Source organism: Carcharodon carcharias, chromosome 16, assembly GCF_017639515.1.
Source record: "Carcharodon carcharias isolate sCarCar2 chromosome 16, sCarCar2.pri, whole genome shotgun sequence".
Lineage (NCBI taxonomy): Eukaryota > Metazoa > Chordata > Chondrichthyes > Lamniformes > Lamnidae > Carcharodon > Carcharodon carcharias.
This window is the reverse complement of record NC_054482.1, coordinates 45,499,560-45,526,877: the sequence shown is the minus strand read 5'-3', so window position 1 is coordinate 45,526,877 and position 27,318 is coordinate 45,499,560. Positions and strand designations below refer to the sequence as shown.

General features: G+C 41.9%; 1 protein-coding gene across 4 annotated transcripts in view; it reads right to left on the bottom strand.

Annotated features, from left to right (window-relative positions):
• The window catches only part of hmcn1 (hemicentin 1), a 725,933-nt gene that overhangs the window by 152,283 nt on the left and 546,332 nt on the right, over positions 1-27,318 (bottom strand). For all 4 annotated transcript variants that reach the window (XR_005945469.1, XM_041207700.1, XM_041207701.1 and 1 more), the window contains exons 57-64: positions 26,395-26,491; positions 25,594-25,755; positions 23,663-23,776; positions 18,258-18,460; positions 10,679-10,760; positions 6,815-6,946; positions 5,282-5,431; positions 1,878-2,037 (exon numbers count right to left, since the gene is read on the bottom strand). Coding sequence is in view for 3 of the 4 variants with exons in the window: in XM_041207700.1 (XP_041063634.1) it covers positions 1,878-2,037; positions 5,282-5,431; positions 6,815-6,946; positions 10,679-10,760; positions 18,258-18,460; positions 23,663-23,776; positions 25,594-25,755; positions 26,395-26,491 (1,100 nt within the window). In the remaining variant the exon portion in view is untranslated. The remainder of the gene's footprint in view (positions 1-1,877; positions 2,038-5,281; positions 5,432-6,814; positions 6,947-10,678; positions 10,761-18,257; positions 18,461-23,662; positions 23,777-25,593; positions 25,756-26,394; positions 26,492-27,318) is intronic.

Genomic DNA, 27,318 nt, shown 5'->3' with positions numbered 1-27,318 from the left:
AGTGAAATATTGAATGACAAACGTAATGAGAGGGGAAATCTGAAGGGGATTAGCATCTTTGAAAGTGGATAAATTACCAGGCTTGGATTAAACATCTCCTAGGCTTCCAAGAAAGAAGGAAATGGCAGAGGCCCTGACCATCATTTTCTAATCCTCTCTGCCTAGAGATGTGGACTGGAGAACTGTTTAATGTTGTACCATTGTTTGAAAAGGGAGGAATGGATAGGTTGAATAAGTACAGGCTAGTCAGCCTAGCCTCAGTAGTGGGCAAATTATTGCAAAACATTCTGAGGGACAGTATGAATTGTCATTTAGAAAGGCATGGATTAATCAAGGAAAGTCAGAATAGATTTATTAGGGGAATGTCTTGTCTGAGTAAACAAACTGAATTTTTTGAGGAGGTAACAAGGAAGACCAAGGAGGCTAGCATGTTTGCATGGATTTTAGTAAGGCTTTTGACATGGTCCCACATAAAGACTGATCAGAAAAGTAACAACCTATTGAATCCAAAGGAAAGTGGCAAGTTGGATACAAAATTGGCTCAGTAGCAGGAGCAAAGAGGAATGGATGACACATGTTTTTGTGACTGGAAAATAGTTTCCAGTGGAGTGCCACAGAGCTCAGAACTTAGCCCTTTGCTTTTTGTGGTATTTATCAATGATTTATAATTAAATGTAAGGGGCATGTGTAAGAAGTTTCCAGATGATACAAAATTGGTCACGTGTTTGACAATGAGGAAGAAAGCCAAAGACTGCAGGAAGATATTAGTGGTCAGAAAAGTACCACTTGGAATTCAATCCAGAGAAGTGTGAGGTATTGCATTTGGGGAGGGGAATAAAGGCAAAGGAATACATAACAAACGGTAGGATTCTGCGAAGTGTAGAGGAACAGAGAGACCTTGGAGTACGTGTCCACAGATCCCTGAACAGGACAGGTAAATAAGGCAGTCAAGAAGGCATACAGGAGACTTTCCTTTAGTAGTTGTAGCATAGAATACAAGAATGAGGAGGTTATGCGATGCCACAACTTAAGTACCGAGTACAATTTTGGTCACCACATTACAGGAAGGATGTGATCCCACTTGATGGGGTACAGAGGAGATTCATGAGGATGTTTCCAGGAATAGAGAATTTTAGCTATGAGGACAGACTAGATAGGTTGTTTTCTTTGGAGGATGATGAAGTTATTAAGGTGTATAAAACTATGGGGGGCCTAAATAGAGGAGATAGGAAGGATTATTTCCTTAGCAGAGAAGTTAATAACCAAGGGCCATAGAATTAAGTACTTACCAGGGAGGGGAGCTGAGAAGAAAACTATTCACCCAAAGGATGGTAGAGACATCACACTTAAAAAATGTGTGGATATGCACTTGAAGTGCTTACCTACAGGGCTACAGATCAAGAGGTGGAAAGTGGGATTAAGCTGGACAGCTCTTTTTGATCGGCACAGACACAATGGACCAAATGGTGTCTTTCTGCGTCGTAAATTTTCCATGTTTCCATGGTCTGTTCTGAGGTTGGCATTGAGGCTATTCATCAGTATAGGCTAAAAGGAAGCTTTAGCTATATTTGTGCCTCAGTGTGCTATGTTTAATTTGGATTGCATGCTGCTGTGCCAAAACTCAAAATGGAGAAAAGTTCCACTCCATTTTTAAATGCTGACATTTGAACAGGAGAGCAAGAAGTAAATGAATGGAAAGCAAAGAAAACAAGAGAGCTGCAAAACAAAACCTTTACTTGGTGAGAGGGGAATGATCTGCTATGGGAATTAAGAGGTTATGTTACATGCTCAGACAAAAACTGCATGTGAAAGATTTTGACAACTTCCTCCATATGACTTTGAAACTTACAAAGCAAAAGTTACTGATCCAAATTTACCTCAATCGTTTATCATCAGCAGCATTAAGGGGTTTCCCATCTTTGAGCCACTGTATTGAAGGTCTGGGAATACCATCAGCTGCGCAAACCAATTTCACATTTTCACCTAGTAGAACACTGACTTCGCTGGGCATCTCCGCACCAAATATATTGGGAGGGACTGTAACAACAAACATCCATCATTCTTAACAAGTTACTCTATAAAGAACTAGATGCCCAGAAACATTTATCTTAATAACTCTTTAAAGCAAAGTGTATGACAATAAAGTTTCAACTTGATAACTTTTGTTTGACAATGGGTCATTGAGCTGAAAAGTTAACTTTGTTGCTCTCTACATAGACACAGTCAGAGCTGCTGAGTATTTCCAGCGCTTTCTCTTTTTATTCCAGATTTCTAGCATTCAAAGTGTTTTGTTTTCATATAAAAATAAGATGGTTTCTAAAACAGGAAAAGGTCTGAATGCTCCAGAAATCTGTTGCTTTTTGCTAGATTTCAACTTCTCTGGCCACATACTTGCTTCTTACCATACCCCTAAATTTATTCTCTTTACAGTAATGCATCCAGTTACCTCTTGACCTCATTGATTCTAACTCTTCTGCAACTTTCCTTGATAAATTTACCTACGTCAATTACTTTTTGGTACAAAAGGTCTGTTGGACTCCACTTATAACTGTTGTCACCTCTTGAACCTTTCACGATAGTAAACGATTGGTCTAACACAGCTTTCAATTTTAAAAAATTCATTCATGGTATGTGGGTATTGCTGGTGAAGCCAGCATTTATTGGCTATCCCTAATTGCCCTTGAGAAGGTAGTGGTGAGCTGCCTTCTTGAACAGCTGTGATCCATGTAGTGTAGGTACATGCACAGTGTTGTTAGGGAGGAAGTTCCAGGATTCTGGCCCAGTGATAGTAAAGGAACGGTGATATATTGTCAAGTCACGATGGTGAGTGACTTGGAGGGGAACTTCCAGGTGGTGGAGTTCCCATCTATCTGCTGCCCTTGTCCTTCCAGATGGTAGTGGTCATGGGTTTGGAAGGTGCTGTCTAAGGAGGTGTGGTGAGTTCCTGCAGTGCTTCTTGTAGATGGTACACACTGCTGCCACTATATGTTGGTGGTGGAGGGGGTGAATGTTTGTGGATGGGGTGCCAATCAAACGGGCTGTTTTGTCCTGGATGGTGTCAAGTTTCTTGAGTGTTGTTGGAGCTGTACTCATCCAGGCAAGTGGAGAATATTCCATCAAACTCCTGACTTGTGCCTTGTAGATGGTGGACAGGCTTTGGGGAGTCAGGTGGTGAGTTACTCGCCACAGGATTCCTAGCTTCTGACATGCTCTTGTAGCCACAGTATTTATACAGCTAGTCCAGTTCAGTTTCTGGTCAGTGGTAACCCCCCAGGATGTTGATAGTGGGGGATTCAGCGATGGTAATGTCATTGAACATCAAAGGGTGATGGTTGGATTCTCTCTTGTTCATTGCTTCAATACAGCATATGGACATGGAAATGCCACAGCTTGCATGGGGGGCACATGATGGGCCATAGGGAGTAGGTGGGGGGAGGGCTTACCTTGGCATGGGGGGCATGCGGGGCTAATAGAAGTTGTTTGGGGTGCCTTATCTTGGTTTGGAGTCATGAGGGGCTTTAGGGGGTGGTTGGGTGCATGAGGTGGCATGGATAGGGTATGGGGCGTGTGTAGGGGGTGAGGGGGTGTCATGGCCTTTATGTTTTTATTTTAACTGGGATGAAGTTCCACAGCCATCAACACAATCCTTTTAAACAGCCTGCCTCTGCATCCGGCAGCCCCTGTGGCCTCCTCCGACCTCTTTTCCAAGTTGGCTAGTCCAACTCCAGCCCGCACTCGCTCCTGGCAATGAACACTGCTTGGGGAATCAGTAGAAGTTAGTGACTGTGGAGATAAAGGAGTGGAAGAGTGCAGGCAATGGTGTGGGCAGGATCATTCTGGATTGGTTAAGAGTTTATGAAGATGGAGCTTGGGAGGTTAGTAAGAAGCGCATTGGAGAAGTTAGCCTTAGAAATAATAAAAACATAGGTGAAGGTTTCAGCAGTGGTTGTGAGGTAAAGGGAAGTCAGGTGATGTTACAGAGGTTGAAATAATAGATCTTGGGAGTGAATAGGATATGGGATTTGAGATTCAGCCTGATGTTAGTGATTGTGAACTGCCTGGTTCAGACTGGAGAGGATGAAATTGGGGGTAAGGGTGTGCAGGGCCAAAAAGGACAGCCTCAGTCTTGTGAATACTACAGTAGGGAAAGCCATAGGCCTGAATTTTACCTTTGCCGGGCATGCCCGATCGGTGGGCCCGGGCCCAGTCAGGAAACGGGCACCCGACCATGATTTCACACTGGCTGGCCAATTAACGACCAGCCAGGGTGAAAAGCGTGCTGAAAAGCTCAGCGTTGCTGGGGTGGGGATGGGAAGAGGGCAGGCGATGACATTTCCCCGGACATGGGTAAGCGCTGTGAGAAAGCTCCCCGAAGGCAGGCAGCTTCTTCAGGGAAGTGGAGACATGAAAAAGCTAAAATAAAGGTTTTAAAAGCTGAAAAAAGCATCCATGCATCATAATCAATCACCTGAACACATAGCTGATAAAATGCTGTCCACAGATATTTATTTTTATTTTATTTCATCACGGAAATTTCATCCCGCCCTTGGATGAGGTTTGATGAAAAATGCAAAGGCTGCCTGGCTGATTTGCCTGCTCACTAATCGTAAGGTTGGACAAACAATGAAAAATCAAAGTCAATTGCGCCATTAATGGGCTCAATCGTCCTCTTAATTGTTGATGGGTGTGCTTCCGACTTTTGCGTGTGCCCGCTGAGTGAAATATCGCGTGAGTGCACAATGATGTCGGGACGCTCGCCCGACGTCTTCTCGCTCAATTTTACGCCCGATTGGGTCAGGCACGTGCCCGCCCATGGGACGTAAAATTCTGCCCATGGTTAATATTTATTGTGAAATCTCACTGAGTATCATTCATAAATGTTTATAAATGAAACGTCTAGAAGCTACAAGTTATGAAGATGGATTTCTTGCATTTTTTTTAGACTCCTGTACCGACTGGCTTTGATTTATTCTTTCCTGTTACTTATTCAAGCAAGACAAGTAGATTACCGATATAGCAATCAGACGAGTGCAGTGACCAATATTTCTGCTAATTTCTCTTCGTGGTGCACAGCCTGTTTGTTGCACTCCGTGAACTCTAAAATTTCTGTGCGGTCACACTTGCACCCATGTTGTAAAGGAAGTTGGTTGTGCATGGCCTGTTCGATTCACTGCGCATTACATTGTGGATTACACACAGCCTGGAGGGAATGTTGGCAATGACCTCTCAATATTCTTAAAGCAACAGTAATACTATTCTAAATACGGAAGCTCATACATACTTTGAATAGTCAGGATGTAGTTCTTCCGTGCCATTCCCTCCACGTTTGATGCCACACAGGTATAAGTTCCACTGTCTGCCAGCTGGGAACGAGCAATTTGCAGTTTGCTTCCTCCTGACAGGATGTGCATCTCTAAGGACTCGGCATTTGCTGAAGTAGAAAATAATACAATAGCAAATTCTTTATTAGGTTCTTTTGTTAAGGTCTGTTATCCATTTCCATTGCCTTAGGAAAAAGGATTATTTGAAAAATGAATATTCAACAATTCATTTTTATAGTATATTAATGTTGTGAATTGATTGTTCTTGTGAGACCGATTATAGTTGAAGGAAAAGGAAACAACATCTGTATCCCCTCAAACATACATAACTAGTGATATTATTAATGATTTAACTTGTATTTTAACTTGCTATTCATATTGCATTTAAATCTAAAATATTTATTTTATTTACTGCAAATGCAGTGTGCAGTATATCTAAACATACAATGAAAAGATTATCAATCTGTACAAAAGTGACCAAGAAACAAATAAGAGCTAAAAAGGGTAAATTAGTTTGAAATTAAGTGTACAAAGCATGTCATTCTGGACATTTAATATTGTAATATATAATATAACAGACAAAACCAAACAATATGTATAGGTACGGTACTATCCAACTAATTGTACATTAATGCAGATTTATCCTGAAATGTCTTTTGAGAGCTAGTGCAGCATCTGCATTGAGTACTCTCCTGGGTTGTCTGGGAGTCTCCAAAAATGACAAATTGCTCAAGCACTGTTGCTAACAACCTGACAGCAAAGCAGAGCTTGGCACCTGTGGTTTGTGCGAAATTACTCCCTTCACCTGCACACCAGCAGCGTCATGATTCTTGGAGCATCTTATACAAAACCTCAAGCAAAGATACTTATTTACAGGGGCTCAATTTTTATAAGGTAAATTTGAATAACATTTGCAAACTGCAGGTAAGTGTCACGTGATCATGTCATACGATTGACCCTTCAAGAGTACGTCTAAGCAAAATTAGTAGGCATATGCCAGGCAGTGGACCATACCCAGAGCTGGGGCAAAGAAGCACACTGGTGCAGTGTGATTCACATAAGGTGAGAATCTTCCATTAAGCCTTTGACCTCAGTTGTGTCACTTGAGCACCAAACAACCAACTGTACAGCTAACTGCAACCACAATACTTAGTACAGCATTACAACTATAACTTGCGGTGTAGAATTAATAATTGTAAATATTTTACTATTTAGTTTACAGATAAGATAAAAAAATGCAAAAATGTGAATGAAATAAAATCTGTAGGTTCTATGATATTTACTTGATTAACCGGCATTAAGTGAGAACCCCCACCCACCCCCTGCACAAGAGGAAGACAATAACCAAAAATGATTTTTCTTTTTATCTAGAAAATGACATTTGTGCTGGTATTTCCAGTTGTACCACTAGGGGGCATTACCTATCCAGCTTGATGGAAGCAAAAATATCCTTTTTATATATTTAATCAAATGCAACAGTAGCAGTAGCTTACCAATGGTCCTCCCGTTCTTCAGCCATGTTAATGTAGGTGGAGGAATGCCAGTAGCATCACATGCAAAAGTAACAGGGTTGCTAATGACCTCATTGATTTTTTCTTCTGCCAGACCTTCAATACTGGGTGGGACTGCATGAGAAATAGAACACTTGAGAAATGCAAAATTATAACTTCATGTTTTTCCTGGCAGATACTTAGAGAGTAATATGGAGCTTTCAGTTTATCTTGCTGCACAGGAAAATAGCCAAGATTTGCAATGCCCCTTCTGGTATTACGCTTCTCAACATTTAAAAAGACATTTAAAAGAGGTACTCAAAAAACATGTGACTGACAGTGCATTTCCTGTGCTATAGTTGTATTTAGACACCGCACTGCATTGCAGAAACATTATCCATCCACTCATGAGTGACATCATGGTGAAATGTGCATAGCAACAAAGACAATGGGCGGGAATTTTATGGCCCCATTTTGGCAGCAGCAGGGCCATAAAATGCAGCGAGATATTCAAAAGTCTATTGACTTCGGTGGGACTATAAAATTCCACCCAATGTCTCTTATTCATCATCTGCTGTACAACTTTATCCCCTGCTCACCTCAGGCTGCTGGTCCTTCCACACATTTCCATGAAATACCTCATCCAAGTGCACATGCTTTATTTACAAGTCCATATGGTGAGTATCAGCATAATATTCAACTGTGGGACCATAACAATCAAACTCAATTCTATCCTGGCACAATACCTTCCCCTTCCCCTGTCACACACATATACACTTACCAATAGGGCATAAGATGGTTTATTTTTACCCTGCCTAGCCTGGAGAGGCTGTGATCAACTAACTTGCTCTAGAACTGGGATTAAATCTGGACCCATCTGGTCTATACCGCTCAGTGAATGCACTTACTGAGGCATTAGGGCACCTCAACAACGGTTCTTCAAAATTATACCATCAAATGTTTTTGGGACTTAAGGAGCCTAGAAGAGTGTTATTTTATGCTGTGTTGATGTGTTCTGGCAGGACTGATCTTGCATTGTGTGTTGTCAAAACACAGAAGGAAAGAATGCCAATGATGTTCTACTGACAATGATGCCCCTTTAAACACCATATAATCATACTTTATTAATTCCGAATAGAAGTGGTTTAAGCTCAATGAGCAGGCTAATGAATTATCTTAATAAAGATACAATAGGGCTATGAATTGCTAGGCTTTTGCAAACAACACAATATTCCCATTCCTTTGGTCCTGGCACTGAGCCTGTTTTGCTTTATTGCTCTTTGAGACGCCAGCAAAAACAAAACCAACAAATTACAGAAGTTAGGTCTGGAATTTCACATTTTGTTTTACAGCTTGTTTCATAATTCTACTAAAATATGTTGAGTAACAATATTTACAGGAAACATTTGTTATATCCAAGATACTGACATAATTCTAAAAATTCCACCATCTTGTCAACAACTTATATTCCTGCTAACATACAGTGAGGTATCTCAGAATGCATCATAAGTTGTGGATAATGAGCAGGCACTGAGCAAGAGGGAATGGGGGATTACGTGTCAGCCTTAAGTTCAGTGGTAGCTCTCCACTTCTGAATCAGAAGGTTTTTGGTTCAAGACCCACTTCAGAAATGTGAGCACCTAATCGAGGCTGACATTTCGGTATATTACTGAAGGAGTGTGACATTGGTGGGAGGCGCTGCCTTTTGCATGATACATGGCCCCTGTTTAATGCCTGCCCTTTCAGGTGATGTAAAAGATCCTATGGTACTAATTGAAGAGCAAGAGAGTTCACCTGGTGCTCCAGACCACATTCAGGCAACATCACAACAGATTGCTTGTGGGACCTTGCTGTGTGCAAATTAGTTTCCGCATTATCCTTGCTTCAAACTGTTTCCAAAAGTGTTTAATTCACTAACACTTCCCTTCTAGGAATGCACACTTTTAAGAATTTCTATTGATCTCTTTTGCCTTGCTCACCTTTTGATTCCCTTCTCCTGTTTGATTTATTTTCACAGCCACATCGCCTTCTCCTTCTTGTCTCTGACTTATTCTATGTGCAGTCCAAATAAAATTCCATCCGTCATGTTTTGGAACCACCCATGATTACAGCTTTCTCCTAGACATACAGACCTGAATATTGCTGTTGGCGTGCAGGGGCGGGCATCATGAGATTCACACTGAATGCCATGCGCTGCCACATGCACACCCTGTCATTAATCTCAGATCATTTCCCGACAGCCTCGAATCTCAGTCTCTAAACCCCACAAATCCCATGTCTACCTCCATCCCAAGATCCACAAATAGGACTGCCCTGGTCAGACCCATTGCTTCAGCCTTTTCTAGCCTCACAGAAATGATTTCTTCCCATCTTGACTCAGTTTTTCCCCATTGTCCAGTTTCTTTCCACTCACATCCACAACTCTCTGTCTCCTTCTACTACCTTCAACAGTTTTGAGTTTCCAGGTCCTTTCACTATGCATGCCCATCTCTCTACACCTCCAAGCCCCATGAGGAAGGTCTGAGGGCTCTCTGCTTCTTCCTTGAATGCACCAGTTCCATGGGATAAGTGGTATGTTCTTTGATCCAGTTTACTCAGGTTCCTTTCCTCAGTTCTTTTTCTGCTCTTGCCCCATACTGGAACATTTTATCATCTTAGCTTTCAATTTTCACCCTTCCCTCAACTTCGTGTTGTCCAGCTCCAACTCTTCTCCTCCCTACCTCAAAGACCCCAATTTCTGTCCACCAATATCTATTATAAGCCTTCCAACTCACAGCTGCTTTGACTACACTTCCTCCCATCCTGTTTCTTGTGAGGACTCTAATCCACCCCATCCCCCCCGCCCCCCCCCAGTTTCTCTGTCTCAACACATCTGTTCTGACATTGCCACCTTCCATACCACTGCTTCCAATATGTCTTCCTTATTCCTCAATCGAGGATTCCCATCTACATTGGTTGATAAGGCCCTTAGCCGTGCCTGTTCCATTTCCTAAACTTCTGTTCTCATCCCTTTCTCTATCCCAGGACCATGATAGGGGCATACCAGCATCCAAATTCAATGATCATCCTCTATCATTCCTGTCACCTCCAGCGTGATTGCCATAATAGCAGAGTAGGTGCCAACAAATGAAGTTAGATTTGGAAAGTAAAACACTGAAGCTTCAAACTACTGACACCTAGTGACAAAAAAAAACTTTAAATGCCTGGACTGGTAGTAACTGCTGGTAATTAACCCATCATACACCAAGGATCAGTCTCCATGTTGGTTGTCAAGGCCACACTTGAGTGAGGGTGGGATGTGGGTGGTGGGGAGGGTGGGGGGGTTGGGGGTCGCTAACTGAGACGGGGGGAATAGGGGAGCCAGAAAAAAGGGCAGGGAGTGGCTCTCAACAGGCCTTCCTGCTCCCCATGGCTGGGTCCCTTGAGCAGGCACTTAGTGTCTTTGAATGAGGACAGCGCCTGGAGCCTGCAATTTTGGGATTTTGCTTTTCGGACTCCCTGCACTATTGCCTTGTCCACTGCTGGTTAAATACTAGCGGCGGCAGGATAGGACCCTTAAGTGGGCATTAATTGCTCACTTAAGGGCCTCAATTTGCATTGCAGGAGGGGAAGGAAGCCCCTGAGGCTTCCCACCCAGGACATAATCGGGACAGAGGCACGAAGATGGCAGGGTCCTCACCCTGCAACCTCTAGCCCAATTAAATGCACCCCCTGTCTCCAAATCCACCTCGGGGGAGGGCATTAAAATCCACCCATTGTCACCAGTTTTTTGTCATATTTTCATCTGAAAACAAATATTTAATTTATTAGTCAAACTTACCAAACATCTCTCCACAATTAATATTCCTAAAAAAAGCCCCAGCTTACCATGTACATTGAGGTGGAAATTCTTATCTACTTGTCCAGCAATATTTGTAGCTTTGCAGACATACTGGCCTGTGTCTGAAACCTACAGCAAAAAATACAAAAAAAATTATGGAAATCTTCAAAAGTACAGTTGAAAACAATGCAATTTTATAGGATTTAATAATCTTCATAAATTATTATTGATGAGGGTTGCATCAATAACCAAATTAATCCTAGACAATATAAAGATAATTATACATTAACAAGAACTAGTTCATTCTTACTGCCGAGCTTTTCAATTGTGCTGACATTCCAGAAATATAAACATAACATTTTTAAAAATTATCCATATTATTTGGATTTAGTTTATCTGAATAGACAAATTGAACCATTCATTTTTGAAAAGGAGGAACTGAGAGAGGATCCTTTAGGGCGACGTTAGGATATTAAACAGTCAAAAGCATAAATTGAAGGCAACTTTGCAAATTCAGAACTTTGGGAACAGGTTCAATCTAGTGAAAAGCAAATTCAGAACTAATGTCAAGAAGCTTTTCTTCACACAAAGCGTCATTAACACATGAAACTCATTTCCAGGAAAGGATTGGGGTGGAAATTGGCAGAACCATTTATGAGGCAAGGGCAAAGAACAGCAGGTGCTGGAAATCTGAAGTCAAAGCAGAAAATGCTGGATATACTCAGCCGTTCTGGCAACATCTGTGGAGGGAGAAACAGAATTAATTGCCTGAATTTTCATCCTCGAGGCAGGTAGTGGGAGTTGGGAAAATTCCTGGCTTGGCCCGCCCGTCTCGGGAGAAAGTGCCTGCAAAGGTGGGATCATCATTGCCGGGGGCTGGGTGTGGGCTAGGGTCAGGGCAGCTGACCTGGGAAAGAGTTTGGAGACAGCCACAGAGGCTGCCGGGCACAGAGGCGGGCTGTTTAAAAGGTCCGCCTTCATGTTGTGGGACTTCATCCTAGTTAAAATAAAAACACAAAGGCCCTCCAGCCCTCATCCCAGACATCCCTCATGCTCCAAACACTCCCCATACCCCATCCCTGACACCTCATGCTCCCCACTCACCACTCACGACCCCTCATGTCCCCTACGTCAAGCTCTATTCTTCCACCCACCTCCTATGGATCTTCATGCCTCCAATGCCAAGCTCTGCCCTTCCACTCACCCTCTCATGCCCCCAATGCCAAGTTATGGCACTTCCATGCCCATCGACCTATTTAGAACCAATGAACTCTACAGTGACAGTAGGATATGTAAAAGAAAAGCTTTTAAAAAATTCATTCATAACTTTCTACAATGTTAAAAAAGTCACTCCACTAGAAGGCAATAAAAGTGTCAATCGTCCAGACCCTTTAAAGTATGAATAACAGAAACCGCAAGCCCTTGAAATGACTTAATCTTGTGGAAATGACTTAACCTTGTGTAAATAAACATTGTGAAATTGACTGCAAAGATTAGACAATCAGACCTCAGACAACCATTACTCTTGTTGAAACAGCTGTGTCCCAGAGAAAATATTGCTTGATTGACAGTTCAAGGGTCATAGAGGGCGGGTGGAAGGGCAGAGCTTGGCATAGAGGGCCATTGGGGGTGCGTGATAGTCCTTTGATTTTCTGATCAGAACTTGTCTAAACAGTGTAGAACTGAATACAAGTTTCCTCCTGCTGGCTAAATAGAAAATAACTGCCTTACATTGGTTACTTTAGTGAAGACAGTGGCCTGGATTTGCCATGCCCGCTGGCGTCAGGCGTGTTTGGTGGCGTAGTTGGACAGTATGGCACAATTGGTTTCACGACAGCGTGAAACCAGCTCGCGATCGTCCGCTCAGATGGTGGGCTGCATTCCTCGCCAACAGATGTTGGGAATGTCATTGTAATACATCAGCATATCATTAGTAGGCCTGCCCGCCGGAATTGTACACCCCCTCTGGATCATCCGTCCACATCAGCAAGAAAACATGCCAACGTGTTTCACAACAGCACGTAAGCGATGGGCACTTGATGGGCTGCACGGGATTTCAAGGCTTGTTTGCCTACCTTGCTTCAGTCAGCAGTTGCAGATATCAGCGCCAGGCTTCACAGACAGCACCACATCACTTTTAGGGGGACTCACAGCAGGTCTCTATCTACCAGAACAGATGTATTGGGTGGCTTTTCAATGGCTGCAGGGCTTGCTTGGCAAAGGGGGAGAAGTAGCCTCAGTCAAGGGAAGAGGTTGCAGGATGAAGGCTGTTCTGGGGAAGGGGGTAACCCAGGATGTGTATGTGGGGGCATATGTTGATCTGTGCAAGTGGCCTCAAGATGGTGAGGGCTGAGGAGGCAGTCTCCTGAGGAGATGAGGCCAGATGGACATTTGAGGCTATGTGTGTGTGAGGATGGGTGGTGATGTCCCTTGAGCTGGCAGTGAATGAGATGCCAGTGAATGTGTGGTGGGCATGAATGTGTGAGTTTAGAGTGATGAGATGGTTGCCATACCCTGACTGCATGGATGAGATCATTCGTCCTCTATCTGCATTGGATGGCCAACCTCTTCTGTGTAGCATTGGCACTGATCACCACTGCCATCACCTACTAAGGTGGAGTGGTAATGCTGCTGTCCTCCTGTGGCCAGAGCAGGGATAGAAAACATCACAGTTGGCCTCCATGGCACCCAAAGAGCGCTCAAGGACTGCAATCTTCTAGCCTTTCGAGCCCATGTCTTCTTTGCTGTAGTCCTATATGGTGTCTGGCGTAACGAAGCGGCAAGGTGATGGCGAGGCAGGCGAATCGGAGCCCGTCCACCATGGAAATGCTGTGTTTCATGGGAATGCATAAATAATGTGGTGGGTTTGGGACGATATGGCATGAAAACCCCCCATCGCGGCCAGCAGGTAAAACGTCATTTACCTGCCCGCTACCGCACTTAGTGCAAATCTGGGAAGATTCCACCAAGTGTCCAGCATCCAGCACCTGGCTGTGTGTTCTAGGCTAATGCACTGGAGCATTGATGAGAGAGTGCTGCAATGTTGGAAGTGTGGATTATTTAATTTAACCACAGTAATCTAATCTCTGAATTAGCTCCAGCCCAGACTGATGGAATAGTATCAGCCTGCTGAGTTTAATTCTACTGTATTGATGTTATTTTTGCAACACCAGGCATTGTTAATCATTGTGAATGCCTTCCAGTCTGTCTGATGAGACTGTCTGCTGGCTGTGTGGGTCCCATTTGAAATGTGTTTCAACAGTGTTTAATCCGGTTCCCAGTGGGGAGAACTTCCCTGCCCCTATTTCCACATTAACTGACAGGATCACCCAGAGGCAGAATGCCAAGTGAGAGAAATTTTTAAAAAAGTGATGGCGGTGCAGTCGGGTTGGTCTTCTGAGGTAGATATTGAGGCATGGTGGAATTGAGGGAGTTGCACCAAGATTAACCTGGAAGTCCAAGATGCTAACACTGGGCGCTTGAAATGTGAATTGTTCCATTTCCCAGCACCAATGTGAATTCTGTATCCTGAAACATAAGTAACATATCCTAGAAAATCTTGTTCTGTTCATTTCGCTGCTGCTTCTCCCAGTCCCTCACAGTGCTGGCCAGACAGAATCATTTTGTGTCGAGACTGCAAGGGATTCACAGTGATAAAAATGCTATGGTTTTACAATAATAGCATCAATATTGTAGAAACTCAGCGGGCTGGTACTGTGCAAGGACCAAGAAGCTGGAAAGAAGAAAAAGCAACACAATACTGTAAGACTGGTGTGGGTTGGGGGTGAATGGGGTGGGTGGACACTTAGTGCGATGGAGGGAAACCCATGGGCAGAAAAATTGAATAAGGCCTGAAAATGGGCACGGGGATCACAATGCTCGATTAACTTGCACCCATTCATTGCGATGCCTGGTAATTTAAATTGTAGTAGCATGAAGCCCAGTGGTAAATGTATGAGGCCCAGGTTCATGTAAAGCTAGTGCCGCATCAAACTGTCAAGTTGTGTGCTGTGTTGTGTTGTGTGGCACTATCACTTGTGCTAATTGGGATAGATTTTGAACAGATAGAGCAACTCAAAATTGGACAAGATTGAGGCACTGTGGGCCATCAGCAACAGCAGAATTGTATACATCCACAATCTGTACCCTCACGGGCTGGCATATCCCCCAAACTACCATAACCATCAAGCCGAGGGATCAACCTTAGTTCAATGAAGGGTTCAGGAGGACATGCCAGGAGTAGCACCAGGCATACCTAAAAATGAGGTCAACTCAGTGAAACTACAACACAGGACTATTTGTGTGCCAAACAGTGGAAGCAGCATGTGATAGAGCTAAGCAATCCCACAACCAATGGATCAGATTTAAGCTCTGCAGTCCTGCCACAACCAGTCATGAATGGTAGTTGACAATTAAATAACTAACAGGAGGAGGGGGCTCCACAAATATCCCCATCCTCAATGATGAGGGAGCTCAGTACATCAGTGCAAAAGACAAGGCTGAAGCATTTGCAACCATCTACAGCCAGAAATGCCATGTGGATGATCCATCTCGGCCTCCTCCTGAGGTCTCCAGCATCACAGATTCCAGTCTTCAGCCAATTCGATTCACTCCACATGTTATCAAGAAATGGCTGAAGGCACTGCATACTGCAAAAGCTATGGGCCTTGATAATATTGCAGCAATTGTACAGAAGACGTGTTCCAGAACTTGCTGCACCCCTAGCCAAGCTGTTCCAGTACAGCTACAGCACTGGTGTCTACCCAGCAATGTGGAAAATTGCCCAGGTATGTCCTGTCCACATAAAGCAGGATAATTCAACACAGCCAATTATCACTCTATCAGTCTACTCTCTGTCATCAACAAGGTGATGGAAGATGTCGTCAACAGTGCTATCAAGCGGCATTTACTCAGCAATAACTTGCTCACTACTGCTCATTTTGGGTTCCGTCAGGGCCACTCAGCTCCAGATCTCATTACAGCCTTGGTCCAAACATGGACAAAAAAGCTGAACTCGAGGGAGATAAGAGTGTTATGGTCCTTGACATGAAGGCAGCATTTGACCAAGTGTGGCATCAAGGAGCCCTAGCAAAATTGGTGTCAATAAGAATAAGGGAGAAAACTGTCCACCAATTGGAGTCAGACCTAGCACAAAGGAATGTGGTTATGGTTGTTGGAGGCCAATCATCTCAGTCCCAGGACACCATGGCAGAAGTTCCTCAGGGTAGTGTCCTAGGCCCAACTATCCTCAGTGGCTTCATCAGTGATCTTCCTTCCATCATAAGGTCAGAAGTGAGGATGTTCGCGGATGACTGCACAACGTTCAGCACCATTTACAACTCCTTAGAAAGCGAAGCAGTCCGTGTCCATATGTAGTAAGTACTGGACAACATTCAGGCTTGGGCTGATAAGTGGCAAGTAAGATTTGCACCACAGAAGTGCCAGGCAATGACCATCTCCAACAAGAGAAACCAACCATATCCCCATGACATTCAATGGCATTACCATTGCTGAATTACCCCTGCTATCAACATTCTGGGGGTTACCATTGATCAGAAACTAAACTGATCCAGCCATATAAATACTGTGGCTACAAGAGCAAGTCAGAAGTTAGGATTGCTAGGATTGCTGAGACACCATCTGTCCCCTTTCAGGATGCTAGCACTCGTTCTCCCATCACTGCCACTCACCCATGTCCTTACTGTTGCCTGTCAGATAGACAGCCTAGAATACTGTCCATGCCAAGGTGGTGCAGTTATGAAGTAAGGCTTCCTAGGATCGAGCTGCTTGAGGTCATCCTGCAAGGTCAACTGTAGTTTCCTCCACTACAATTAATAGTCTTCGACCAGCAATATTGCAACCAGCAGCATAGCACCGCATAGGAGCACTGGGACAGGGATAGGTTCATAGAAGACATGCACAAAGGGAATGCACAAGGGTGATTTGACTTTTTTGTGTGAATGACAATGTTTGATTTAAAAATTAGGTTTGTAATTTTTAAATTTTTTTTAATTTCAGTATTATCGTCAACCGGATGCTCTGATGGTCTTGAACAGAGGAAAAGTCAAGTGCATGATTGTTGATGAATGGGGAATTGGCATTTTGTTCACTGAGGCCACAGCCAAATAAGTTGATCATGGAGAACACGGTCAGAAAGTGGATGCTTTGGTTGCCTCTTCCCGTCCTCTTGGTCACTGTACAGCTGATGGTAAGCGCTGTTCCCTCACGGTGGCAAGGTTGTGCAGCATGCAGCACAGCATGCTGAATCTTGACATACACACTTGCCAAGTACTGCAGGGCTCCTTCAGACAGTCCCAACCGCTTAAGCATCCCAAAGAACACATTTTGCATTGCAACATGGTTTTCGTGATATGCATGTTGCTCATGTGTGTGGGTTGTCTCTCCACTAGCCCCCCACCCCCCCCCAACAATCATTAGCCATGTCATCAAATAAAGTTAACCCTTGTAGCCTTGTAGTCATCCTCTGGTTTATCATAGTGCTCAAATGCAGATGGCACCATGGACTGCTGCACAATGAAGGCATCATGACTGCTGTCAGGATACCTGACACTGACCTATACAATACGTTGCATAAGGTTGTATACCAGCTGCACACTGAGGAAATGCAATTTCTTCCAGTAGTAGTACATTTTAGAGTTGACTTGCAGTGCCCAGAAAGTGATATATGTGCAGTCAATGGCACCCGTACAATGGGGAAGCCTGTGATCCTAGCGAAGCTGTAAACTTCTTTCACCTACATGTCTCTGGCCTGACAGAATGAAATCTATTCAACTCTTTCAGAATAACAAGTCTCAATGACCTCTTCATGCAACTCTTGACAATGAATTAAGGGATGTTGCAATATCACCTGCTCGAGATTAGAATTAGCTAGATACATAAAAGTTTATCACCACTATCACCTTCACAGCCACTAACAATGCTGTCCTAACCCCGCTCTGAGTGAAGTGGAGATGTCTGATACACTGTGCCTTGCTGAGTTCAGGTGAGAGAATTGTTCCCTGAGGGCTCTTCTCTTCCAGTAGCTTGTCTTGCTCTGTGAGGCCTTTGCTTATTCTCCTTGCCATTTTTTAGATTAAGTGGGTGCAAGCTACTACACCCATGTTTGGGATCAAAGGTGTGTGAAGAATCCTTGAAATCAAGATAAGTTCTTCAGCACCTGCCACACCACAGCCTCGTAGATATCTGTAACTTTAAGCAACTCTGGAAGCCATCAAACACTTCTACAATTGCAGCAACAGTCAGTAGAAATCAATCAGGAACTAACCTGAAAGTAGTTGATGATCCCTTTAAATAGTGCTGGTGGGGGATGGGTTTACACATCGATTGACGTCATGATTGAACTCCTCTGCACACTTTAGGTGGACACTCCCTGCATGTATACGAGTTCCGTCAACAAAATGGCATCTAGAACAGCCAGCACCAAACCTGTACACATTTCTGAGGGAAAAGGGCACCCGTAGGGATGAAATAATGGGTGCTATGTATCCAGATTTTGTGGTCATTGTGACTGTAAGATAGTATGATTCAAATATTGTGTCACGGATTTAGACCGCACATCCTATAAGTCTGTTCTACTATTGCACCCTCTGCTTTGGAAAGTCTTACCTCTGCACCTGTGATTTCCAGCATTTGCCCATTGTCCAGGGTACGAATGTTGTTGGATTCTGTGACTGGCCGCCCGTTCTTAAACCAGGTGATGACAGGTGGTGGTACTGCATTTGATTCACATTCCAACATGGCTGTGTTTCCAGTGCGGATACTGATTGCGTGAGGGGAATCCCCTGCACGGTCCTTAATAGTTGGTGGAACTGTATGAAAAGCAGAGCATTGAAAACTGTAAATGTGATGCTAACCAAATTGCACCCCAACTCAAAATGAAAAAGAAAATACATGTAAGGACTTCCAGGTTGGCATTCAATCATATCGCTGCTGGTAGCAAATTTTGAAAGTGACCTTTCACACATGTTGGAAGTAAGCCATTTAAACAGACTTTCCAGAGTGACGTGGAAATAGCAACATACTTTACTTTTCTATTCAGAACCATAGTGGAGGACACCACATATTTTGGAAACAGTAGGAGAGAAGAAAAGATAAACTGAAAAGTGATAATTAGATGATTCAAGCTTTGACCTTAGAAGCCTGTACTTTGGAAGGGAATAAAGCAGCAACCAACATTTAATATTGGAGCTATCAACAGAAAAATAGCCCCAAGGAACCTTACAGAGGAGTAAGGAAAGAAGGGTATTGAGTCAAAGAATGAAAGATTAGGAGAGATTGGGTTTAAGGAGGAGGATGTTGAAGGAAAAGAGGATGATAGGAAGGCAAAAAGGTTTAAAGAAGGATTCCAAAATGTCGGGTCTAGGTGGCTGAAAATATAATCATGAATAAGGACAAGTGGAAGGGCAATGGACAAGAGGCCATATTCAGTGGAATATAAAGTTTGGATAGTGGTGGCTGTAGCATTGGTTGAGATTGCAGAAATATGAAAGAATGAGGCCATAATAGACTTTAAAGATGAGAATTTTAAATTTGAGGTACTGAGGTTCTAGAAAGCAATGTAGATTAATAAGGATAGCTTAAGAATGAGCCAAACTTGATTTATGATGGGATACAGGCAGAAAAGTTTTGGATGAGCTGAAGTTTATGGAGGGTAGAGGATAGGATGCTGGTCAGGAAAGCAAGGGATATTACAATGATTACAGATGATTACAAAGGGTGTATGTTCTCTCTAACCCTGAATTCTCTTTATCATGAAGACTATGTAGGTACCACTTCCACCTTCTAGAATCACTTCTCTCTGTCCTACTTCTCATGTAGATGGGCTGAGGAGTGGGGATGGAAGAAAAGATAGAGACTAACAGAAATTCAGAGCTAGGAGTGGAGGGGAATTGGGAGCGGTTTAGCTTGGTGAATAAGGAAGATGAAAACCAACAGGGACAGCTGAAACAGATGGTCTTTATCTTAGCGATGAAGAAATCCATGCATTCTTTTCACTTGCTGTTTAAGCTAAAGGTGGAGAGGGAAAAGGAGAGTGGCTTAAAGGGTGGTTGGTATTATGGAAAAGTAGCCTGGGGTTATCTTTGCTCTCAAACATAATCTTAGAGTAGTGGGAAGTTTTGGTAGAGGAGAGTGAGCTTGAGTAGAACTTAATATAGTAAAGCCAGATTTGACGATGGATGGCTTAGCTATTTGAGGAACAAGATGGATTGATGTTTGCTACTTTTAGATTTGTAGAGAAGATGATGCAAGAGAAATAACCAATATTAGAAGTTAGAAAAATTTTGCTGGGGGCAAGGATGTCAAACATAAGGGTGAGGAACTGGCTGAACAATTTGACAGTTGAAGAGCAATTACTTCAAACTGAGAAACAAAAGCATGGCAGTTGATGCATACAGCATGCAGTCCTAATTAACTTGCAGTAGGTGCAGAAAGAATTGGATTGAAAGAGGCACTTCTGGGTATGTGCATAAGTGAAGGATGTAAGAAAGTAACTGGAAATTGTCTTGTTAGAGATCATAGGAGTATATAAAGGAAGGTGAGGAATTTCAGTTTTGGTTTAAAGGGAAAGAATGAGTTTGTAGGGAATTTTGATTAATTGATTGTGAGTGAAATACAAAATAATGAAACAGGGGTTTCAAAAAATGTAATCTGCCCTCCATATGCCCGTTTGCTGCTACAGTCAGGGTTGGGGTGGAGGGGAGAGGAAGGGGACACACTGGCTGGACAGTTAGATATGGAAATTGTTGACTATAACACTAAGAATTTTCATTCCCAAGCAGAATGCTTTTAACTACTCTAAGAAATAATTTATATTTTGACTAACAGCATGGCTTTGCAGAGGGCCAAATACTGTTGCTGAATTCTGATTAAACATGCCAATTTTACATCTTGAAAATAATTCAAGTATAATTATATCAAAATGCTGATAAAATGAATGGCATATGTTAAATCTATATGTAAGTGTGTTTCTCTAATAGGGTAGGGCAAAGGACTATTTAAAGCACAAAGCAATCTACATTTATATTAAACAAAAACAGAGTTACCTGGAAAAACTCAGCAGGTCTGGCAGCATCAGCGGAGAAGAAAAGAGTTGACGTTTCGAGTCCTCATGACCCTTCGACAGAACTAGGCGAATCCCAGGAAGGGGTGAAATATAAGCTCCTTCACCCCTTCCTGGGATTCGCCTAGTTCTGTCGAAGGGTCATGAGGACTCGAAACGTCAACTCTTTTCTTCTCTGCCGATGCTGCCAGACCTGCTGAGTTTTTCCAGGTAATTCTGTTTTTGTTTTGTATTTCCAGCATCCGCAGTTTTTTGTTTTTTGTTTTTTTTTTACATTTATATTAATATAGTTTTTCCTTTCCTCATTTGGGAGAATAATGTTGGTTATTAACAGATTGCTTGCAGTACTACTTTTTACATCAAACCATTTTTCATGTTCATAGTGCAGATACAAACATGAAAATTAAAAACCATAAAGCATACATACATAATGTCCTGAAATGTGGTTCTTGTGATTGTCATTTCTAACTGGATTCAGATTATTGAGTCACCTCCAGTATATATCAATTTTTCTTATTTGGTATATGTATTTCCAAGTAAATCATGAGTCAACAATCTATATATGTTTATTTAAATTGTGATTGGCTTCCTAATGAGAGTTGGACTTGAGCCAGTTGCATGCAGATTGTCAACAGTTTGTAAAAAAAGCAGCTCTAACTTCGCTTCATTACCCTAGCTTCCACAGCCAGAAGATCTATATTGCATTAAAGACATATATTAAAACCATAAGCTGCTCTTTCTGCCATCCAAACCTGGCTTGTTGGAGATATGTCATTACACTGCTTGTGCGGGCTTAAAATATGGGAATCAACATCTAATTTAAAAGTTGCTGGCATCCAATGGCTCAATGATCTCGCTTAACAATTTAAAAACTCATTTTCTCAATCCATCTATAGGGCAGAAAAATATAAATCGGAACTCATCCAAATTCCCACATAATACGAAGTCAAAATGAATAAACTAATCTATTATAAAAGCATGTAGTTATTCACCCAAATTAGATAGCCTCAGTACTTATCACTTTTCGCAAACTGAATAATAAAAAATCCTGGCAAAAATGCCAACTTTTTTTTATGATGACAAATGATGGAAACTATCTGATAACTAAAGTGATGATTTTATTTGTGATAGACATTCATATTTAAACTTCTGTTTTCATAACTAATGCAGATGACTGGACATTTGAAACTGCTTATATCTGAGAATTTTCGGTTACTGATTCAAAACCCATTAACCGAACTTCATTGCAGATAAACATCTTTAGTTCAATAATTATTTCAATTGAGATTTTAGGCCATTGGTGCTGGATACAAGGTTGATAAGAATGGTAGAAAGATAAGGTAAATTAAGATTGATGATTAGATGATGATAAAGTTGGGTTTAAAAGCCTGTAAATAGGAGGAAAGCAAGATCAAAGGAGGCAAGAATTAAGAAAAAACGAATAAAACACTTGGATTAGATGATAAATTCACAACTGAGTTTTGCAAATGTGAGTTTAATTGAAAAAAATTCAAATTTGTTGACAAAGCAATCACTATTATTTAGAGTCAGAGTCACTTACAACACAGGAGGAGGCCATTTTGGCCCATCGAGTCAATGCCGGCTCTCCACAGAACAATCCAGTCAGTGCCACTCCCCTGCTCAAGCCCTATTGCTCTGCAAGTTTATTTCCTTCCAGTGCTGATCCATTCCATTTGAAATCATTGTTTCTGTTTCCACTAGTCTTGTGGGCACGAGTTCCAAGTCATTACCATGCTCTGCATTAAAAAGTTCTTCCTCATCTCTTGACCAAAATCTGTGTTCCCTATTCCTTATGCCATCAGCTAATGGGAAGAGTTTATCCTTGACTCCCTTATCTAAACCTCTATCAAATCTCCCCTCAATCTCGTTTGCTTCAAGGAGAATAACCACAGCCTTTCCAACCTAACCTTGTAACTAAACCTCACCCATCCCATCCTTGCAACCATTCTGGTAAATCTCCTAAATAACAAATGGCATTTTAAGGTGAGATTTTGCATTGGAGATTGCAATGCTGAAAACATCAGGGTGTGAGTTTATCTTTCAGGCTCTAACTATCCACTTAATTTACCTGCAAGAATTATAACTACACAGAAACCGAAAAATAAAACAGGAGACTAGAAATATAATCGTTTCAAAAATGATAAAGACTGAATCAATCCAAAAGAGGTTAAGTATCTTTCTCCAAGTGTATTTATGCACAGCCTTTTCATCTGTAAGACCATTGGAAGCCAAAGATCTCCTGGCGCAATGTTAGAATCATAATTGGTAGAGGCCCCTGGATGAGAGTTGGAATTAAGCCTGCAGATTCTCAACAGTTTATAAAATGAGCTCCTCTATTAATTCACTGCTATTTCTAATACTGCATTCTATGTTCTAATAATGGCACTTCTTGGTGGAAACACCACATTTTTTTAATGTGAATATTACTCCTTTCCTCATAGTTCTGGTGCCCAATCCCATTTATGGCCTTAGTTTCCCTTCTGTGATTCCTCCAAGGCACTACAAATGCATGCCAAACTCAAGGTCTACTGGTAACAATGTGTTAAGTAAGGCCAATGACAGCACTGCCACAAATATTTGTGCTATTTGAGATTCCTTTCAAAACTAATTTTTGCAAGCTTCTTGTTGAATTGGATCAGAAAATTACAATACCAAATAACTTCTAGTGAAAAATTAAGCCGTTCTTAAATCTGTCCTGAAAATATTTTACTGAAGCAATAAAACCAAACGCAAAGTTTAACTCTCCCTTACTAAGATCATATATACCTTGATTATCCCATTTTACCCTCAACCATTATTTCATATGGACTATGCCATTCCTGCACAGCTCTCACGTGTTTCTCATGAAAAATCTGTAAAGTATTGCTGTGTTTCCTTCATCTCTTTGGTCCCTATGCACCTAATTCTGACTGTAATGATATATACGAACCATAAACAGTGAGGTAAATCTGTTTTTCAGCTTCTCCTACTTGATTCATGGCTAAACACGTGTATTTTCCTCCATCTGACTGCTTAGCCCGAGGCAGCTGGACAGTTCGGCCTCCTGTGAGACAGAGAGATTTCAGAATCAAAACCAGATTCCACTGGTCATCAAACTGAAGAACACTGCTGGACAAATTCTGTAGTTGCTATACATATTTGCATCTATGAAACCCCACAGCAATAAGAAAAAATATTTTCTATAGAATGCCACCATCTATAAATTCTGAAAAGTAAAAGTGAAGAATAGTATTAATTCTGCACTAAAGTACATTTGTTTGGACAGAATCTTAACATTTTTAAGAGCCATTGCTGTCACCTAATGCCTCTGCCCCACTCAATTTCTTCATTCTTTTTGAGTAATTAGTTTTGCAAATTGTCTATTTAGTTTACCATATGCGTGGTTCTTGAACTCCTATGATCATGGAAATATTATACGAAAGGCTAGGATGTATAATTTAGGACACTAAATTAGACGATTTTCCCAGAGTTTTGCTTTATTGATTTTCATGTGGTGAGAAACTTGCAGAGTCTTTCTTGGGGAGGCTTAATGGGATGAATGAAGCCTACAATGGAGTGAATTGTGCAAGGGATGGGGAAGAAATGGGCTGAATGAGCAGAATGGTCTTTTCTCATTTCTTGTTTTCCTGTGTTTGATATCAGTAAACAGGATTCGATCTCACTTGTTGACCTTAAATTTTATCTTGATTGAAAGATAAGTGAAAATATGAGCTACATTATCTTTACTTTTGTAATGTTCCCTCTTTCTAAGACTTCTCCCCTGCCTCTGCACCTGTGCAACTTTCAGAATTATACATTGAAATGTCTACCCCTATTTGACCTCATCTTTAAATTAAAATGGTTAAGACCAAAAAGTTACTTAAATAGAATCCAAATGAAAACCCTATAATGTGAGCCATTTGAAAGTGTAAAGAAGATAGATCTGCCTTTGAAAATATGACATTACTTCACAAATGTTCATGGTGTGCTTGAATTCCATTTGTTACTGTGAAGTGATGGATGGAAAAGCCTGCATGCCAATCATTTTTTAAGTAATGGTGGTGCCTTTTAAGACTGATATTATGTCCTCTGCATTCCCACTCCCTCCTCTCTGATCCCCAGTTCAATGAAATATGTGAGTGGCATGGCCTGTAACTAATTACTGTCACTCATACACTGCCTAGCAAGGGATCTAATGTAACAACAGGTTACTCTGTCCATAAATGTAAAACTGTCTTGGACAAAGAAATCCCAATTCTAAATATGAGTAATTTCCAGCAGCCAACACAAGCTTCAATGTACAATACCTCTGGAATTATGTGGCTGGGCCATGGTAATTCTGTGGGAACCTACCATACATGAGTGGTTGAAGGTGGAAACTGGGTAGGGGGTGGGGGGGGGGGGGGGGGTGCGGTGTGTGTGTTTGGGAAGTGGGGGCGGGGACAGGGTAAAAGTTCTGCTTTGTACCCTGGATTCTGGAAGGACAAACCCAACCACAAGCTCATCAGATAAATACCAAACACCACAGCAACATTAGATTTAAAGTTACCATTCATAACCAAAAAAATGCAAATAATTAGTCACATTTGAAAAGTAGTGACTTGGCTTTGAACCTGTGTAGACTCCAAACTTGCTATTGCTTTCAGTCCAGTCATTAGTTATATGGTACAGTATTCTGTTGGTTTATTATTCTGCTATTGAATACTGCACAATGGAAGAGGGAGCCTAATTTGCAAGAATGCAGAGTTATGTTGAGTTGAGTGGTAGACATTACAAACTGTGGTGAGTGCACTGTGCTAATACCTCACCCTTCAAGATCAATCAAGTTGTCTGTCAAGTTAAGGTTCAAAAAAAACTACAGAAAATGAACTGATTTCTTACCTGGCAAAATAAGAATGTTGGTGTTGGACTGTAGAGGTTTCCCATCCTTAAGCCAGCTGAGGCTGGGTGGTGGAAACGCTGTGGCTTCACAAGTCAAAGAGATGAAGTTATTTATAACAACAGTCATGTTCTCTGGGTTGATGCCCATGATACTGGGAGGCACTGTGAAACACAGAATTAATTTTAACTTTTAAAACTTTTTTTTGAAAAGGTTGTTTCTCTATGACAGCAATAAATAATATACCTCAGACCAGAATGTAACAGTTAGGGGCTAATTTAGTCTTTTCTCATTTTGTTGTTTATATGGTTTTCATGCCATTAGTGGTAATTTTTTTTCATTCATGGAATGTGGGTGTCACTCTCTAAGCCAGCATTTATTGCCCACCCCTAACAGCCCTTGAGGACTGTATGACTTGCTAGGCCATTTCAGAGAGTATTTAAGAGTCACCCACATTGCTGGAGTCACATGTAGGCCAGACCAGGTAAGGACAGCAGATTTCCTTCCCTAAAGGACATTTCTTTCCCTAAAGGGCATTAGTGAACCGGATGGGTTTTTATGACAATCGGCAATGGTTTCATGGTCATCATTAGACTCTTAATTCCTGATTTTTATAACTGAATTCAAATTTCACCATCTGCCATGGGAGGATTTGACCCTGGGTCCCCAGGGCCTTACCCTGGGTATCTGATTTACTAGTCTAGCAACAATACCACTACACCACTCTTCAGAGTAGATTTCATGAGGTTTTTATATTTTCCCAACGCTTCGTATGAAACTGCTATAATAACAATGCCACTTACCATGGACATTCAAGTTGAAATATTTTTCTGTGTTTCCAGCTACATTTTCTGCAACACAAACATATCTGCCTGTATCTGATACGTGAGCATTGAGGACCTGTTAGTGAAAGTAAGAATGGAATCTTGATAACTTTTACAATGACTCAGGAATGCCCAGTCACACAATTTAAACACTGTTTGCTTTACAAGTTATTGTTATCACCCACAATTTAAAGTAAGTTTCAGTAATGTGTTTATAACATTACAATTTGATATCTGATACCCTGTCCAACATTTTTCTCCTTCACTTTTTCACTTCCTATTGGGAATGTGCTAAGGTATGTTTTCAATGCACTATAGATAGTGAACTTACTGAATTTAAAGGGTATTGTAGCCAAGTCTGGTGCTGCAATGGCATGAACTTTCTTTCCAATAGGCATTCCTGACTAAAAACTTGGGGCAGAATCTTTGGCTCGGCGAGTGGTGGTGGGGCTGCGCGCTCGCCGAACTGTCAAAGGCCTATTAAAGCCTGTTAAAAAGCAATTAGGGCAATCAGCTGAGCTGCCCGTCCAATCCTAAGAGCCCAGGCAGCCTTTGCATTTTTCATGGAACCTCATCCACGGAAGGGATGAGATTTCATGAATGATTTAAAATTTTCTGAAAATTTTTAAAATTAATGCACATGTCCCAGCTCATGTGACAGTTTCACATGCGGGGACATGTCATAAAAAATTTTTCAACACTTTATTAAACTGTTGGGACTTAAAACTAATCTCCCTGAGGCACCTCTGTGCCTCAGGGAGATTTCTGCTCTCTTTTGTGGGCATGCACGAAAGAACACACTCCTGACTCAGGCAATGTACCCCCACCCACCCCTTCCCCCACACAGGGAGTGCTTCTGGGTGCGCGTCACACTGGGCAGGCCTTAGTTGGCCTGCACACGTA